The sequence below is a fragment of the Plectropomus leopardus genome, chromosome 14 (assembly GCF_008729295.1).
Source record: "Plectropomus leopardus isolate mb chromosome 14, YSFRI_Pleo_2.0, whole genome shotgun sequence".
Lineage (NCBI taxonomy): Eukaryota > Metazoa > Chordata > Actinopteri > Perciformes > Serranidae > Plectropomus > Plectropomus leopardus.
This window is the reverse complement of record NC_056476.1, coordinates 22887916-22907144: the sequence shown is the minus strand read 5'-3', so window position 1 is coordinate 22907144 and position 19229 is coordinate 22887916. Positions and strand designations below refer to the sequence as shown.

At 38.9% G+C, this 19229-nt stretch overlaps 1 protein-coding gene across 1 annotated transcript in view; it reads right to left on the bottom strand.

Annotated features, from left to right (window-relative positions):
• Window positions 1-524: 524 nt before the first annotated feature.
• LOC121953616 (CAP-Gly domain-containing linker protein 3-like) overlaps window positions 525-19229 on the bottom strand; it is a 40921-nt gene continuing 22216 nt past the window's right edge. The window contains exons 8-14 of the mRNA XM_042500799.1: window positions 18632-18767; window positions 17058-17189; window positions 11862-11957; window positions 10367-10561; window positions 9400-9534; window positions 6269-6392; window positions 525-579 (exon numbers count right to left, since the gene is read on the bottom strand). Of these exons, the coding sequence (XP_042356733.1) occupies window positions 525-579; window positions 6269-6392; window positions 9400-9534; window positions 10367-10561; window positions 11862-11957; window positions 17058-17189; window positions 18632-18767 (873 nt within the window). The remainder of the gene's footprint in view (window positions 580-6268; window positions 6393-9399; window positions 9535-10366; window positions 10562-11861; window positions 11958-17057; window positions 17190-18631; window positions 18768-19229) is intronic.

Genomic DNA, 19229 nt, shown 5'->3' with positions numbered 1-19229 from the left:
AATAGTAAAACTTTTCTTAACAAGGTTACAAAATGCTTTTCACTTTTCTCCTAAGTAGTGAAATTTTGTTCTAGTGCATATAACAGTTATTCAGGACACGTACAGAGGGTTTGGGGATCCTCTGCCAGAAATTTGAGCATCAAACACTTTCAACACGGCTGTGGCTCAGAGGTAGAGTGGGTCTTGCCCAGGTATCCTCTGGCAAGATACTGAACCCCAAAATGCTCCTGATGGCTATTCTATCCACTGTGTGCATGCATGTGAATGGCGGCGCCTTGAACGATCACTTTAGCTACCAGTGTTTGAATGTGTGTGTGTCAATGGATTAATGTGACTTGTAGTGTAAAACGGCTTTGAGTGGTCAAAATGACAAGTGCTACATTTACCATTAATCGTTGTGCCATAGTTTGCTCCTTTTCTGCATCAATTTAAGGTTGAAATGTCTTACTTTGTCAATATAAACGTCCTATATGACAGTTAGTTTCATAATTAGATTAGTTTTTTCATTCATTCATTATCTGTAACTACTTATCCTGTTTGGGGAATGAGATGGCATCCACCCTGGACAGGTTGCCAGACCTTCACAGGCACACAGAGATGGACAACCATTGATGCTCACATTCACAACTACAGCCCATAAGAGTCACCAATTAACCTGCATGTCTTTGGACTGTGGGGGAAAGCTGGAAAACAGGAGAGAACCCCTGCTGACATGGGGAAAATGAAAAATATTGAGGGTGACATGTCACCTCCGCAACCCTCTAAAATCTACACCTATACATGCATAACATTTTAGAGTTAAAAGATGAATGAGCTGACTGGGCCTGCATCTGGTGATGGTCCCCTCTCTGACAGCCGAAACAAGGAAAGAGAGACCATTTCCGCTGTTTGCACAAGAGTGCCTGTCCTACTTATTGATGTTTTCTTAAGCCGCTATGTGACTATAATAACGTTGGAGTTCTGAAAGCCATTAAGAGGGAGAGAACGGAGAGTGCCGATGTCGAGACATGAGCAAAATAGGAAAAAGTTGTTTCCTTTTTTTCAAAAGGATGTGAGCGGAGGAATAGAGAAAAAAAATAACAGGGTGTGGGTGGGGGGGTATGAAAGCAGCATTTTCCTAATGGGTTTAGATAGCTGCTGACAGAAGAAGAGAGGGAGAAACAAGTTGCTGGATGGAGAGAATGAGAGATTCTCTGAGGGATACCATGTACTCAGTTGAGCATGCTATGAGCCTCGGGGTTAATTAAGAAAAAAAAGGAAAGAGGAAAAGGACATATACTACATAGAAGGAAAAAAAACACAGGCGCTGACTTTTGAAAAAGCAGCTTTTATCTCAGAGAAGACAAACGTAAGGTTAAGAAAGTAGGGAGAGCGATGAAGAGAATGGGGGGGGGGGGGGGCACAAAGATGAAGCCTAATCAGCAAAGGAAGGTGAAGAGACTAATTACGCCTGGGTATAAAGGTAGAATGTGTTAATTTAACCAGCAATTCCTCACATCTAAAGAACCTTGCTCTCCTTTAGAATAAACACAGTCAGTATTTCAGATGTCAACTGCTTATTAAAATGTAATGGCTTTCATTCAGCTATAACACACATTATACACCTGAGGTATTGTGCTGTTAATGTGCCATCCAATGAAAAAGGTCAACATTTTTGCAGAAAATGTGAAGCAAAAACAAAACAATGCCTTGCGGTAAAAAACATGGCTTGTAAATATGCATGTCAAACACTGGTATCCATACCCCCAGGATTACATAATCTCCATAAAAGCCACCTTGGGATTTGACACATATGTTGAGTTAACACTGTCTGTGTAGTGTGTAAATCCAATCTAAGGCTACTCTCCAAATTTATGGTAAGTAAAGTGTACAGCACTTCTGAAACCTGAATGAAACCTGAAGAAACTTGTCATACTAAATATGCAACTGTCGGAGTGCAGAAAAGACAAGATGGAGAGACTGAGTTCAGTCTGTGTAAACTCACTGTTTAATCAGTAACAATAGAGGCTCAGGCCCCTTCTCTCAACTCTGAACTCTGCTTCTTCTACTTCTGCGTTCTTGTGTCCTAACACTGCCTCTGAACAGTAATGCCACACAGGAGTAATACTCTTTTTCCTTCAGAGTTAGTGTGTGTGTGTGTGTGTATTTTTATTTTATTTTATATTTTTTTAATGTGGGGAAACCCGTTAGAAATAGGCCTAGACTCCTTTCCCACTCCCAGCAGATGATCATCCCTTTCTGTTTTTTTTCTGTTGTGTCACATTTGACAACACGGACAGGCCGGAAAGCATTTTAGTAAGACATAAAGCAGTATGGAGGCCAGTGAGAATGTTACAGTTGTATCTTCTTTTTGTCTGTCTTACTTATTTGGTCTCTCTCTCAAACTCAGTGCACACTAAATTTTGAACAATGTTTGAGTGTTGCTATGACAGAGACCTACGTTATTGTGCCGCGGCTTATCATTGCATCACGTCATCACTGGCCGCAGCTGGAGCTGATAAATAACCGTTCCCTGGAGTAAATTCTGATTGTGAGCTTTTCTTTTAAATACAAAGGGCAAATGTTGATGGGTGTAAATATTTTTTTTTCCCAGTGGGAAAGGAAAGAAATGTGAAATGAATGTTGTTTTTTTCTGTAATGTATCACTATACTGTACAAACTGGATTAACAGAGATTGTACTACAACGGGTACCAAGTCTGTATGTGGCAACCCATTCACATCCGTATTATTTTGCTGTTAATCTTAAAGAGTATCAAACTATCAGCTGAGCTTAGATATGTTTTAAGTGTTATCAAGTGCTCTCTTCCCACATATCTTTTAAAAGAATAGTGTTCACCGCTCCAGTTGAGTTCTGTACCATAAAGTGTTGAGGCCTTCTGTCAGGACTGTTTATGTTGGCTTTTCCTTTCATGTTTCCTCCATCTGTATTTCAGACACAACCATTCCAGCTGATAACAGCTAACAGTGGCTAACATTCCTGGAACAGTGTGATTAAAAGGAAAGGAAAGCAGGAAAAGTACCAACTGCGGATTTATTTTATTATCTGTTTTACATTTCTATAATAGCGCTTCAATAAAGCTCACTGCAGCATTTTTTTGTTTGTTATTAAGAATGGACTGCACAGTACATACATACACACATACACCCATACCCTGGAGCTAGAATTAATTCAGAGTACTAAACATACATCAACAGTCTTGTTACCTTGGATATCAAAAACGTTTTTGTTTTCACCCATGAATTGAAATTACAAGGCATCAGCAGTATATGATGACAGGAAATGTCCTCACAAATCCATAAATATTTTCATATCACACTAAAGCATCACACTCCTCTAAAACTCAAGTCACGGCTGAGACAGATTATTATTTACTGACACACATCATTATTGCAAACATCTCGGCTTCAAAAACTCATCCCAACGAAATGTGTATAATTCAAGTTTTCCTGCTTTGTGGGTCTGCATGCTGATAGGTTTACTGTAATTGTATGTTCAGCCAAGATATACAGGCTTGAATGCATGTCCAGAGCAGATTGCACACACCAGAGAGCCTTATAAGAGGCTGATTAGACACCTCAAGAGACGAGTGTATTTAAGCTAAGAGGATTTTTTCAATGGAGCCAGTCCAAAATTGACTGGTCCCTATCTTAAGTCTCCAGCAGATGTTGAAAACACAAAACACTGTTTCAGTATCACTTTCTCAAAGAGAAGGTTATTAATCAGAATTTCAAAGACTTTGCTTGAATTGAGGTTGCACTGATTAAACAAAAAATTTAAAAAAAAAAAAAATTTTAAAAATCAGATGTTGCAGGTACAACATCCTGGAAACATTCTTAAAAAAATGCTCCTCTTAAAGATTAGACGACATCCCTAAAAATGGGTTCCTACTGTAACCTAAGTTACTAACATACATATTGCTCATTTTATTCTAGTGCTAAAAAATCATCTATTCAATCAATCAATCAACTATTCACTACAAGTATACAAGACCAGTCATTTAAGTGATGCGTGAACAAAGCACTCCAGAAGCTATTAAAATAACAGGACAAAAACGAATTGTCACTGAACCATTGACTTTAAAGTGAAAATAAAATGCATGGCATACTGCTGACTTATGCTATATTAGACATTTCTGGAAAGAGAAATATGGTGTTAAAAGAAATTCAAAAACAAAACAATGGTATGAGACAGGGTAGAGAATTCACCTTAGCTTAGGGCCAATCTGACAGATAATGCACGCCACAGAGTATAACACTGTAGGTGTAACACTGTTGTGACAGTATTTTCAACAGATGACACATCATGGTTAAGGTAACGTCAGATCTTTGAACGATGCGGCTGAGGCCTTACACTAACCAACACAATTTCAACACAGGTTGCAAAATGAAAGCAGCACATTAGCAGAGCAGCAGCTTCAGTCCTCCATTGCAGTCTTTACAAGATGCATTCAGCAACAGCACTGCCATATAGGTCACTTGTGTCTTGGCAGTGCTCAGAGCTGAACACACAACCATTTTATTTATGGGTGTAAAAAGGAAGTATATAGTAAATAAGTCTTGAAGCTTAAAAACATGTTTTGTTATCCAGACTGTGTAGACAGCTGTATTGAGTAAAATGCAATGTGTCAGACACGCGTTAGAAGGACAACTAATAAAGGAAGCTGTAACACTGTCTGTGTAGACAAGCCTTTTGTTGAATCAACGTGACTTTCCTGAAGACCACTCCACTTGCATATTTTGCTTCACCTGACGGATAAAATCTCAACAGCACTTGATAATGATGAATTTATTTGTACCATATTTCTGGATCAATCAAAAGTATTTGATACATGAAATCAAATAGTTGTTATTATTCTGTAAAGAGCAGAAATAAGATTCTCTTGACACAGAAATTGTATTGCTGAAGTATATGTTTGTGAAAGAAAATATTGGCTTGTCATTCTCACAAAGGGCAGTTACAGTGTGGTGACCCCCAGGGGTCCAGTCTTGGGCCTCTATTGTTCCTCATTATTGAGCCCTTGTATTAAGTAAAGTAGTTAACTCTGGTTTATATGAATGCAGAATGGTTCAAACTAAATAAACAGTCTCTGAATATTACAGAATATAACTTCATTATTTTCAGTAGCAAAAAGACATATTGTAGAAAAAAAAAAAATCAAGGATCTCACTTGAGAATAATGATATGCCTCAATTCCGTCCAACTAAATTCCTTGAGAATATAATTATGCATGTAAAAAAGTAACAACATGCATTTGTACAATTGTGAAATGAAGTTATTTTGTAGACAAGTAATGCCTTAACACCCTTTGCTATCCTTTATTCTATCCTTCTCATATTGCAATACAGTCAGGGCAAGTATATTTCCCACCACTCTTTGCAAAATGTTTTTTGTCAGAATTGCAACCCATTTAAATGTTTTCTCCCCACTGGCTTCTCCATTCCAAGAAACTCAACTTCTAACAATATATGATAGTAACATTTTCAACAAATAACAATTTATGGATGGAAATATTCTCCATCACTTCAACCCCTTTTCTAAAAGTCTTTCTCTCTCTCTCTCTCTCTCTCACTCTTGCTCAACTGGACTGCTGTCCTCCAAAACATCTCACACAAAGAGGCCAATTTTCAATCACATATTGAGCCCTAACTCTTTTTCTCATTTGATTAAAACGTTCTCCTCCTAAAGTCATTCAGTAAATAATACTATCCAAACATCAATGTATTTGTGTCATTAAAAACCCTACCACAAACACTACCACCAACTTAAAAGGCAAATGTAAGCAACAAGATTAAGTATTCTCTTACAGTTTTCATACCTTGTTGTGAAAATAGAACATCTTTACATCTCTGACCAAAACAAATGAAAAACGCATTCTTATTATTTATGTATTTAAAGGCAGGGATGATGGCACCTGGCTCATATAACCACATGGCACATTGATGTGAGGAGTCATGCAGGGCGATGGCCCCAGGCTTCACGTTTGACAACTCAGACTCCCTTTAATCACAAGTACAGAGGACTGCTCAAATGTGTCAACACTAGCACAAATGCCACTGTCAAAAGGAACTCATTAGTGTCATCAGATGTATCGATGAGGCCAATAAAACACAACCTCCGGGTTTTCGGGACATATTGTCAAATTCCTCAAAAAAATCTGCTCTGAGCTGACAGATCTGTTTTTGCTTCTATGGGTGACCACTGGCACGAATCAACGGGGACCATTAGTCATCAGTGAAAAAAACTCTATATAAAGGGCCTGCACTCACCTTTGAACACGAGACGGAGGAGCAAAAACACCATGTTTTGGTGGGCAGGTGAAGTACCTCACTCCTCCCACTGATCCATCGTTCTTACCACTTGGCTTGTCCAGTTCAATGCCCAACCAGAGTCCTGCAAGGACAGAAAGACAGACAAACCAGAAATAAAACATTCTGTCAAGCAACCATTGAAAGATAAATGCATACAGTGGTGAATGAAGTACCTGAAAGTGATACTTGAGTAAAATGTACAGATATCTTACCAGAAAATGACTTTGGTAGAAGTTAAAGTCGTAAATTGGAATATTACTTCAGTAAAAGTCTAAAAGTATCTGATATTTACTGTACTTACGTGAGAAGAGCAATTTTATGATATTAAATGTACTTAAGTATTGAAATAAAAGTACAAGTAAATACTGTTAATAAAAAAACAGTCAGAACTTTGCTAATTTTTAAGTTGATTTCTTTGTAACATACACCATTTTAAAAAGGGAGTGTACATTACACTTGAAGAAAAACAAAGTCTTTTTTACAACTCAGGATTTAAAGGACAAAATTCATTTTTTTCTTCACTCCCATTCCTTCATTTGTCTATTTGTTCCTTCCTTCCTTCCTATTTTATAGTAAGTAACTAAGATGCTAAGGGAAATGTATTGGAGTAAAAATATCTATTTAATTTAGGAAATGCAGTGGAGTAAAAGCAAACGTTGACAGAGAAATAAAAACTCAAGTAACACAAATACTCCCAAACAATACTTACGTACTGCAACAAAGTATATTAATTAGTTACATTACACCACTGATTACACATCAAATGGCCTAAGAAGAGAGATCCACCTTAAAGGAATACTTCACCTCCCAAATTACCATTTGTTTATCAATTACTCACACCGTGTTACGCTGGATTTGCGAAGAAAACATTTTTTCTCGTGCTCCCAGTGAACCATGAAACCAAAAACAGCAATGCTTATTGATGAATTAAAATCACTGATGACCACATTTAACAACAGTAAGACTATATTAAACACATTTTGTAACAAAATCCAGGTCCATGTATCCAGTCTTTTGCTCAGTGCTTCCCAAACACACTGTATTACCTTGCCGTCAGCTCTTTTTAACCGGGACTAAAAGTTAAACTTGTCTATGCTTTTACTTCCAGTCCCAGTCAGAAAGCGCTGATGGCAAGGCAATGCAGCGTGTTTGGAAAGCACTGAGCATATGATTGGATACATGAGACTTGAATTATACTGCATGAGCTGTGTGAAAATTTGTAAAAGGATGATTTGAAAAGTTTTTTTTTTGTTTGTTTGTTTTCAACAAATTCCACATAACATGGGGTTTACGCATTGGTATACACATGGTATTGGCAGGTGAGGTATTTAAAAAATGTTTGAGTCATGAACAAAGAAAGTAGTGTACTAGTCATTTAATGTTAGCAATTGTAAATATCTGATGTGTTAACACAGCAAGACAATTATGTTTGCATTATGTTTGTTACTGTACACAGCAGAGCTATTAGCTGTTGACTGACAATACAGAATCCAAAGGGTGTTACATCATAAGATGTGTGTGCCACATAAAGAAATAGACACAATGTTAAAAAAAAAAGTCAATTTAGTGAGAAGATTTCAGAAAGAAGAGCTGCTTTTGGTGTAAACACGAAGGCCTCATTGCTCTCAGGCTGAGATAACAAGGCATAGCTAGCACTGATTTAAGAGCATCAAAGGGAACTTAAGGCTGAAATCCCCTCAAACATGATCCTCAGCGGTGTGAGATATGTAAGTACTTATTCATACATGAACCATGACTGGGCAGAACTACTGTCAAAATGTTAATGTACTGTGAGCTGCCTTCTGTCTGGGTTTTAATGGCTTTTGCTCAACAGCAACTATCTCAGTTCTTATTTTTCAAAAGTATCTTCAGTCCAACTCAAGGCTGGCCGCTGCAATGACTTGTGAGGAGATATTTCTCCCAACATAACTTTGAAATAACGACACTGCACAGATGTTTTAATAATCATGCAAACAATTGATATTTCTTACTACAAAAAGAATAGAGATTAAACTTAAATTTTCAATCCATGGAAACCAAGGAAAACTTTACATTTGAAGACAAAATCCTTGATCCTGATTATTCATTTATCCAGAAACTTGTGAAAATATAAAAAAAACATTGAATATAAGCAATATGTACACAAATAGTCAGCCATATTAACTTTCTGTGTTCATGTTTCTGGAGAAACCTGACTAAATCTGATTCTTTTAATACAAAAAAATTAAAAAGAAAACTCAATTCATTTTTAACTTTGTGATGACAACAAGGTTACCTTAAGCTGTGCAATCACCAGGATTTAATTCATTAAAGTCACAAGCTCACCAGTTTGCTTCCAGGATGCATTTAGAGAAGCACTGAAGAAAACTACCGCAATTCCAATTCTTCACATCTGAACAGACATGATTTATTAAAAGGGACACTTAATATTTTAGTCCTTAAAGGCCTTATTTTAGATATTTGCAATACTCTTAAATGCCATATAACCACCACTAATAAAGCTGAAACTTTTCCAGAGAGTACAGTTTAGCCCTCTTGGAGCTTCACGTAAGATTCAACACATTTAGTGTATGCAAGTAAACAGAGGTCAAATTATTCATATAGTTCATTATATAAGAACTGTGCAGTCTACTGTTTCAGTATTGTAACTTGTTGGTAATTATAAAATAATGATTTCATTTTTTTAAGAATGTGGGGTTTAATCATACATCTGAACAACACAACTAAAGTTATGAGACAAAATGATGTTGATATACATTCATTGTGCATAATTGACGGAATATTCCTGGCAAATTAAACCTCAGAGAGCATTTCAATGTGACTGTGCATCTTTCACCTTTCAAATAATGCAATTTACCACAATTTACAATTCACATTAGAGATAAGTTGATGTTTTTTATGGAAATTAGACTGGATAACATCTTTGTGCTAATGATTCAGGCAAATGATTGAAGTGCCATCCTGATTACACAGATGAAAAGCATCGCTGCAAAGCATCTACCAAATAAAGAGTGGATTAATGGTGAAATATCAAAGAGATTTCAACTTTCAAATCTTTGCAGAGAGGGCAACAACTTTTAACAACTGACCTGGAGCAAAGCTGGTCTTTCCATAGAACTGGACTACACCAGTTCTCTGGCCTACCACCAGTACCCTCTCCCCAAGGCGCAACTCAGGGCCTCCACACACAGAGCTACTAGCTGAGGGGGTTCGACTTCGAAGACCTGGGAGAGATGAACAAAGAGTGTTACTCATGTGATCATTACTGCCCTGAATTTGATTCCACTGGATCTGTATGAACATGAAAAAAATCCGAAATAATGCAGATCTGTATTTAAGTGTTTACACAATACAGTATACACCAATCACCAAAAAATTAAAAACCACTGACAGGTAAAGCGATTAACATTAATCATCTAGTAACAATGCAATTTTCTGTTGGGAAACCTTTGGTCCTGGCTTTTATGTGGATGCCATCTATGTGCTCCATCCACCCAAATAATGCTGCAGACCCAGTTCACCCCTCATGGCATCCCATATTAGTGCACATAAAAAATGTAATTTACGTAATTTGGCAATGTTTTGCTGGCTCTTGGCACTGAACTACAGCTGGTCTTCCCCATTTTCATAGTGCCCACCAACCATGGCTCCACCACCACCACAGACTATGCTAGGAGTTCATCCAAAGATACACCCATCCTTCTCTCTACCTCTATATCAAACTTGAAATGTAATACGATCAAACAGTCAAACTAGGCAGTGCTTAACAAACAAAAAACAAGTTTACTGCATTGCCCATTTCTTGCCTCAAACATTTTTAGAAACATGCACTGTCATGCTGGTGGGGGGGGCACTACCGTTGAGGAATGCAATTGCCAAGAGAGAGGGTATTGGTCTGTAACAATTTTTGGGTGGAAATTTGTGTCAGATGGCATCCATATGAATGCCAGAACCCAAGGTTTCACAGTAGTAATGAAATGATCAATGATATTCACTTCACCAACTGGTAGTTTTTGTGTTTTGGATTATCGGTGTATAAAGTCTAACAATACAGACCTGTAGTAGTAAGTGCACTGGTGTCAGGTGAAGAGCGGAGCGCCGGTGACGGCGTGGTTCTTGGACTCAAGGAAGCACGCTCCCGTCGCTGTCTGGGAGGAAGACGTTGCCTTGGCAGTGGACGAGGCCGGGCACCTGGCCCATGCCGAGAGTCCAGTGAAGAGGAGGAGGAGGAGAGAGAGCGGGAGAGAACACCTGTGGTGAAATTGACACAGAGGAAGTAAGTGGCAAGAAACACAGAAAAGCAATTTAAGGAAAGAACCCAAAACAAGTGACTGAAACAGAACACACAATCAAAAGTGAACTAATAAAACCTAACCACTGCATCTACTTGTGGGCCCCACTTTTGGGACACTAGCTGTAAATGTTGATATCAATTTTGTCGCCTAAAATCACACGGCACAAACTGTGTGCCTCCCCTCTTAATGCTGAACCCATCATCCATCCATTCATGCTTTTTTCGGGGACTTTTGTAATTCCATTGAAATAATGAATCTCAGCCCATTATTCATTTTTTCCATTTTCCTCTTCTGAATGTGACAGCGCCAACAGCACTCAGATCCAGACAATTACCACTGTAGTTTCTTCAGAAATCCAAGCAGCTGTGTCACATGATTCTATGGCAGCACAAATCAACGGAGCACAGTCTGTTCAAGTTGCTTGTCCTGTTATCAAGGTCCAATTACCGGCCAACATGCTAAACCACTTCAAATTGGAGAGAATGATAGAGGAGGGGGGGGTGCCCAATTTCATTCTAAAGAAGCCATTTGGACACAGGACCTCATTAAGCTTTTAACTTTCACAGACCTTCACAGGCCATAAGTTCATTAAATGCCCAACTCTTAGAGGCTAATTGATTAAATCTGTGCCAAACTGATTTAAGTTAGAGAGAAGATTCAGCTACAAACAAATTGGAAACCAGAGAGTGACGGGGAAAAAACTTTGTAACCTTTGGTAAAACTTGTTTCCGACAGTAAGCCTTAGCCAAAGGGCCTCCATGATTGGGCAACAATACACAGAAATCCCATTTGAAGCAGCTGATTGTGTCATTGCTTCTGAGTTAATCAGTCCCTCATTGCCTTAACTGATTACTGGGACTGTGTTCACTGTGCATGAAACTAAAGCCGAATAGCTGCAAGTATGTTGTGTTTTCAGGTTGTGGAAAATATCAGCAATTCAGATTATTTGTGTTTCACAGCACTCAATAAAATAGGATTTTCTGCATTTATCATAAATTGTGTTATAGTGACAAATGAAATGAAATACAGTACTTTTTTTCTAAAGCCACTGATGTTACTGTTCGACTACCCATGAATGGATTATGATGTTGGATTCATGTATTAAGGCGCACTTATGATCAGAGACAGTCGATGTGTGGAAGTAGAGTTTGACAGTTTCCATCGTTTTAACCAAAGAGAGATTATAGTAACTCACTCCCACACCTCATTCTCTGATATATAGTGCGTTAAAGGCCACTCAGCTGTAACTGCAGTACCTGTCTTTGTCACTGAGGCGTCTCCCTCTGTGCCCTGATGGGGACCAGGTGGACTTTTTTGATTATCAAGGGTTTTTTTGACAGATGGAGACAAACCTTTCCACCCACACACACACACAGACAAAAGAGACACAGTGACTAAGTTTCAACATAGACATCAATATTCATCACAGTAAGGTCTGGATGACTGAAATTATGAAAATGTGCATTTATATTCTTAAATTTTACATCTGGAATAAGCTAAACTAGGATCTTACGCAGGATTCACTCTGAACACATACGCTGATTTTCTGTGGAGTGCTGCCTGCTTCCTTACAGCGCCCATGTTAACCAAGTGGGCTGTCCACAGTGGAGATGTTGCAGAACCAAACACTGCTGTCCGCCAGCGATCTGCAGCACTAGTTTCAGCGTCTGATCTATTTTTACATGAGCCGCAAGCAATTCTAGCAAGAAAATACTGAGAGTCTGTTATGAATGATATAAAGGCCATATAATATATATAGTTGCTAATGAACGTTCCTCCAGTTGACCTATTAGATCATGTACCAAACGAGTCAGCAAGCGGCAAACAGGTTGCATGTCGAACTGTGACAACATGGATAACTTTTTGGCGCATTGTCCGAAATCAGCCCTTGTGGCACAAAAAGGACTGAATGTCGGTATGGTTTGACCGGAGGAGTTTACTACTTGGTATCGGGTTATTTCCATTGATATCTTGAGACGTATTGAGTACTGATACCCAACTAATACAGAGAGGCAGCAGGCAAAGTTTGGGGAATTAAAGAGAATCACAAACGAGGAACTAAGAAAACACAGTGAAGCACTCCATGAGTGGCAGAGTTAAAGGCAGAGACAAAAAAGGCTACAATGACAAGATAAAACACCAAGAGCAGGAGAGTGATGAAATGCAAATGACATTGTTGAGTAGCGATGAAACAGGAATTACTCAAAGGCAATTTTTCTTGATTGAACTAAGACTGTTTCTTTAACTCCAACACACAATAAAAACACTTAAATATGCTGAGACAAGCCTTTACACCCACACAAAAGCCCAAATGACAACGAATAAAAAAGAAAAAAAAAACTCTTCAAAAGGAGTCTTGGTACCGACTCAAATAGCATACATTGAGACTAGCATTTCTTGCAGAAGTAAACATAATTATGTTCTTAACTATAGCACCAAAACTTAAAAACCTCAATCTTTTTATATTGTTTGTTGACTTGAATTAAATTTTCAGTTTAACTGAGAAAAAGCCTTTTAGACTCTGTTCTATTAGAGGCAATAAAGATCAACACGCACGTATCTAGACAGATTTAAGGCAAAAGTAATCACCTCTAATGAGCATTTAAGTTACACATTAATCTGCCCACATTAACTGTTTCACATCGCTCTGAAGTAATTAACATATCACCCAAGTTTGAACTTTATATTGCACTTTGAAAAAGGCATTGGAAAAATCTGAAATCAGCCTGGGATTTATGGATTGCCATTTCAGTTCACATTTAGAGGGAGCTAGGAAACGTTCCCCTTAGAGGCAGAGTTGTGTCTCTCCTTTGAACTCCAAAGACTACATTTCAACTCAGAATACCAAACATTTCTTGTCACTTGACCTTTAGCTTGCAGGGACCTCCTGGCTCTATCTATCCCGTCCACATAGTGACATTCGCTTCAAGTGACAGACTGCAGCACAAACGGAGGCTTTATGAATCAAGCAGTGATGCTTTGTGAGCGTTGTCTATGTTCCCACCGCCCTTTGAGGTCTGAGCTACAGTTGACACACTCTAATAGGGGCCAGCCTGGCATTCTGCTGTGTGGGTCTCTGCTGGTTAGCCAGGCGAGACACTTCCACAATGACCCTTCCAATCTATAGATACACACGAGCGGACTGTCTGCACTGCCGATCCAATGGGACACTAAAACACAGGTGGCTCCCACTGTTTGGGCTATAAATGGCTGACAAAGGCTCTCTGAAAGTGTTTGGCCATAAATTAGGCTGGTTCCTGGGTTGCATGGAGGTGCTGACACACACGCCCTCACATGCATTGCATGCCGCACATACACATTCACATGCGCCTTGTGATGAATGGCTGCCAGGTATTTCAGCCTGTCTATGGCCTAGTTATTAAACCTTGCTTAATTGGACTATCAATCACAGAATTCCACAGACCTCTCTGAGGTATGCTATTCCACTCACGTCCAGATCAACTGGCCTTCAAACCCTTTGAATATTACTTCAATATAATACAGCTGTGAACCAAAGAGGGCGCAAGAACCACAGAAATCTACCAAGACAATGTTCTGAGGTGACTGGACTATATTATGAGAGGACATTAGTCAGGAGTGAAGGAAATGGGCATCCAAGGACTGTGAGAGCAAGGTCCAGTCAGAGAATTTATGCATTGTCCTTTGGCACTGTTTAAGAATCCACTTTTCAAAGTATTCAAGGAAGATTAATATGAAAGCCCGGAAATCCAGCCATGCAGTGACTTAGCTCACAGGAAAGTTACGAAAGCCTCCATTTTGGCACAAAACTCCAGCAAGTGGCCTCATCTGGACACTGTGGGGGCCAGTCTCTCAGCAGTAGGCTAAAAGCCCACTGTGTCAGCATGAGAACTGTCAGTGCAATGACCCACATGGTATCTTAAATGTTCTACTACTATCAATACAGCTACAAAAACTTTTTTAATCACATCAAACACATTTAATTTCCTGAACTTAATACTCCTTTTGTTGAAAAAATTCATAGTTCATGCATATTTAAGATTCAGTTGCTTACTGATGTACTTACTGTTGTATCATTCCAATTATCCCTAAGAGATTTTCTTGTTTATCTGCCTGATTAGGAGACGAAAATGTAAAGTTAAAGCAAAGTGACTTACAAATCTCAATTACAGACTATCACATAGCATTACCTTTATATTACTGATTATGACTGCTGTCACTGGATGCCCCCTGAAGTTGTCAGTCATTGTGTACAGACAATGACAACGCTCTCATCTCGCTTTGAAACAAAAAAAAAAACTTATTTGGTTTGGTAAAGTAGTCCAGTGGCTTGCTGTAACAACCTGCAAAGGTCTGGTTTCACAAGCACAGATGAATTTGTCATAAACCCGAAACACATTTAGTTCAATGAATCACAGAGCAGAAATTACATTAGGAGATATTTAGAGGATTGGAAATGCAATTTTTGAGACTCTCCTCAATTGTTTATCTTTATTGCTTTCAGGAGAGCGTGTCTCCCAGTGGATCCTCCATACTTCAAACCGTGCCAAGAAAAATGTAGAATCAATCCCAGGAATATTCTCTGGACATTTTGTTCAGCACTTTTGCCCCTATAATTTAGAGGATTTTTTGCTAATAATATATTTACTGTACATGTTGACTACATTGAGTTATACAGCAGAGAGAGAGAGACAGGTGTTTTAGGATCATCAGAATGTCACAAACAGTGCGGACACTGTTGTAATCCAGTTAGTGCAGAATGAGGGACCATTACCACCAACAATTTTTAAGGACAGCATCTCAGAGGTAATGAAAAAATGGACAACCAACCACAAGCCGCTGTTTCTATTGATGCTCTTACTCTAAGTCCCAAACTCCCCTAAGTGAGCACACTGGAAGGATTATTTTTCTACTAACAATATAAGAAAGCCATTCATCAGACTAATACTGTTATTTCCAAAATGTTTGTGTTTCTATGAGCTTTTGCAATTCTTCTTTTTTATGTGATATGTGGCCTCTAATAATGTATCCAGTGGTCTCATCCAGGGGACTGTACATGAGATTACCTGTGACAGAAGGAAACAGTTGCCACTGTAACATTTTTTCACCTGTGTTCACAAAGGTTCACACATTTCTTCGCCCCCGGCGTCCTACAGGCTATTCAGCTCAACAGCCTTTGTAGTTTATGCCGTGACTTGATAATTTCAAGTCTTTTTTAATTTACGGCATTGTGTGCCAGAACACCGTAGGCAAACTTATTCTTCCGAAAACTTGTGAGCCTCGCGAAGAAGGTGCAGTGCTCAACCATCCGTAGCTCTCTCATCAAGTAGACCTTACAATTCCTGTATAATGTATCATATGTATCCTCTTTATACCCAACAAACATTTAAACACGTTCGTCTTCATTCAAAGTCAGTGCAAAGTGATAATTAAAATGCGTTCTGAGAGGTGTTATTAAACACCTGACCATATTTGAATCACCAACGAAATCGCCAGGTATGTAAAAGAAGGTCTCAAAATCAGTATTCAGTATTCTCTGATCTGAAACGCTGGGGGCGTGTCTGCTGGAGGAGTGTAGGCCACGGCCAATAGCGGGACTATGCAAATGATGCTTCTCGTTTTTATACTGCTACATTGTCAGGGGCAGTTATGCTGAGTATAGCTCCAGTGTTTCATCGAGCTACGGTTTTAGGCCCACCCAAAAAATCTTAAAACTGGAAAATGGTGAAAAGACAGTCAACCATCTAATTTTCACAATTTAGTACTATATAGGAAAGGGTCTTTGTAACATATTTTCAACAATCATTTTCCAACATTTATAATGTGTTTTGAAACAAATTCACTTTATACAGACTTTAAGTAAAGATCTAAGACTTTTAATGCACTCAAAAGAAATATCTTTCTAAAATTTGTCCACCAGAGCTGCTGCCCTGAACTGCATGCTTATTTCAACACCACATGATGTCTCCAATGTCCATTCCCTGAATTTGGCAGCACATCCAACCAGACTCACACACACACAAGTCAGTTATGATGACAAACCACAATCAGGTCAAGACCCTGGTGACGACGCCAAGCATGCAGATGAGCTTCCCTGAGACAATTTCTGACTGTGCAGATATTCTTCAGTTATGCAAACCACCTGATGCGTCAGCAATTTGGGATGTCTTGTGAGTGTAAATGCTGGATGCAGGAGTCTTTGCCTGGACTGGCTTCATGTGGTTTGTGGTCTTAAGAATGGTTGGATGTACAGCCAAGTTAACAGAAACTGAAATGAAAATTCAGTTCAAGGGCAACAGCTCTGTTGTGTGCATATACATGAAAAAAATATCTGTAACTTAAATCTGTAAAAAGAAAAAGAGCAAAAACCAAAGTATTACATTTAAATTTACAGTATATGTCTTGACTGAATACCCAACATATCAGATGCAGATTTTAATAGAGCAGCAATGTGAAGTGTTGTTGTTCTTTACCTGTATTTATCTTGGAGGTGATGCGAGACACGTCAATGCGACGAGGGGGGCGTATGGGCGTAGACGCCTTCCTGGTGCTGATTTTATGTCTTTCCAAAGGTTTGCTTATCTTGGACAGGGGAGCAAAGATTCCTGAGAAAGAAAAATTGGATTTTCATTCAAGCTACTCTAAATGGTTTGGTTCAAAATGCAGCTGCCAGGCTTTTTTAACAAGAACTTGCCGTCGGTCCCACATTACGCCCATTCTTGATTCCCTCCTTTGACTTCCTGTAAAATTTAGAATAAACTGCAAGACCCTATTTGAGGCACTGCATGATCTTGCCCCCGGTTACATCTTTGATCTCCTTGTTCCTCATTCTACTTCTCGACCACTCCAATCCTCAAGTGTCAGAATTTTATCAATCCCCCACTCTAAATGCAAAACAAAAGGTGATATGCATTTACTGTGCTTGCCCCAACACTTTGGAGCAATTTTCCTGATCCGTCACACTTGCTAAATCATTGAACTGTTTTAAGTGGCTACTAAAAACCCACCTTTACAGGAGAGCCTTTCTATGAGCTTCTTTGTCTATTAAGTTTTTGTTGTAGTTTTGTCTGTCTCTCATTGTGCTGTGTTCCATAATGTCCATATTTTTGTAAGATCTATTTATGCATTTACATTTTGAGATTAAGAGGAGATTAAGGTTGAGATATGCCCCCTTTCAGCAATAGACCAAATTACAATGTTTATTTACCATAACTTTGGGTTGGAAAACCGCTGCGTCCCGTACATATGATCCTACGGCACTGAGCAGACCCTTCTTATATTGATTGGTTTTAGGCCACCTATAAAAGGCCCACCTAAAAAAGTCAATATTAGTTTAAGTATTTGCTATATTTAGAATGTTTTTACTGCTTTACCATGCCAAAAGACAGTACTTTCTGATGGGGATTTTACTCCACCAAACAGCAGAGCTGCTGCTCTACCGCTGCCTCCATCAGCCTTTGTGTGAGGTTAAGCAGAGCAAATATTCAAATATAGTGTGAACCTAAAGTGACACAGATTTTTTTAAGTGGCTAAAATATGTTGTGCACAGCAAATCAGAGCATGCGCGGAATGCCTAGACCAGTTTGGGTCTGACTGAGGTGTATACATCAAAGCTCGATTCTGAACCGAAATATCTAGGTGTCAGTCCGACTACAAGAAATTCAATTCAGTACAATGTCAGACAGGCTAACGTTTACTTTTTCTAACAACCTGTTAACTTGCTGACTGTGTTTTTAAAAAGTGCTACATAAAAAAAGCTATATATACTCTATTTTTTTACTTCTTTACTTCTACACACACAGTCAAGATAAACAGAGTGATGATAAGACGAATGGATAAACAACAGCAAAAGTAACACTGCATATATTAAGTTGAACAGTTTTAATTTACTGACAATTGACAAAAGGTGCACATCTAATTTTATGGGGTGAGTTTCGATACCACCAAAACCTGTTTGGACCAATTAAGTCCTATAAAGTCAATGATGGTCGAGGTAATTGATAGAGCGAGTGGGTGAGTCAATGTGCTCGGCTGTGGCACGACCTACCATGTTTGAGACGACAGGTGAAATACTGAACCCCTGCTACCGAGCCATCGTTCTTCCCCTCTGGTTTGTCGAGCTCCACTCCGGCCCAGAGGCCTCCAGAGAACTCAGTGCTGCCACAGAATCTCAGGCTCCCAACCTGAAAACACATAATTATATACCAAAGAAAGTCAAGGCAAATATAAACACGGTGTGCAAAACAAAAACAAGACCTGGACGGTGCACAGAACAGTGTGTGTGAAATCATTACATCTTTATCCATGCATTATGTCAAGGGCAGAGCCTCAAAAACATTTTGATGTGCCCGTGTTAACTAAAGCAGCAGAAGAGACAAACAATTAAAAGGGAAAACAGAGATCAAAGCATGAGACTGTGCCAGAAAGAGCAGAGAAGATAATAAGAGTTTTGATTAGCCAATCTCTACGACTTGGCACACTCTGATTCTGCTCTCAGCGTACAACAAAAATCTATTAACGGCTCATTCTTTCAGCGCAAACGTCCGACTGGCCAAAAATAAGTATCTTATCATCTACATGTCTGCATCTACGTGAGTTCAGTTTGGACACAGCACAGACTACCACCACAAACAAAAAAATTACTA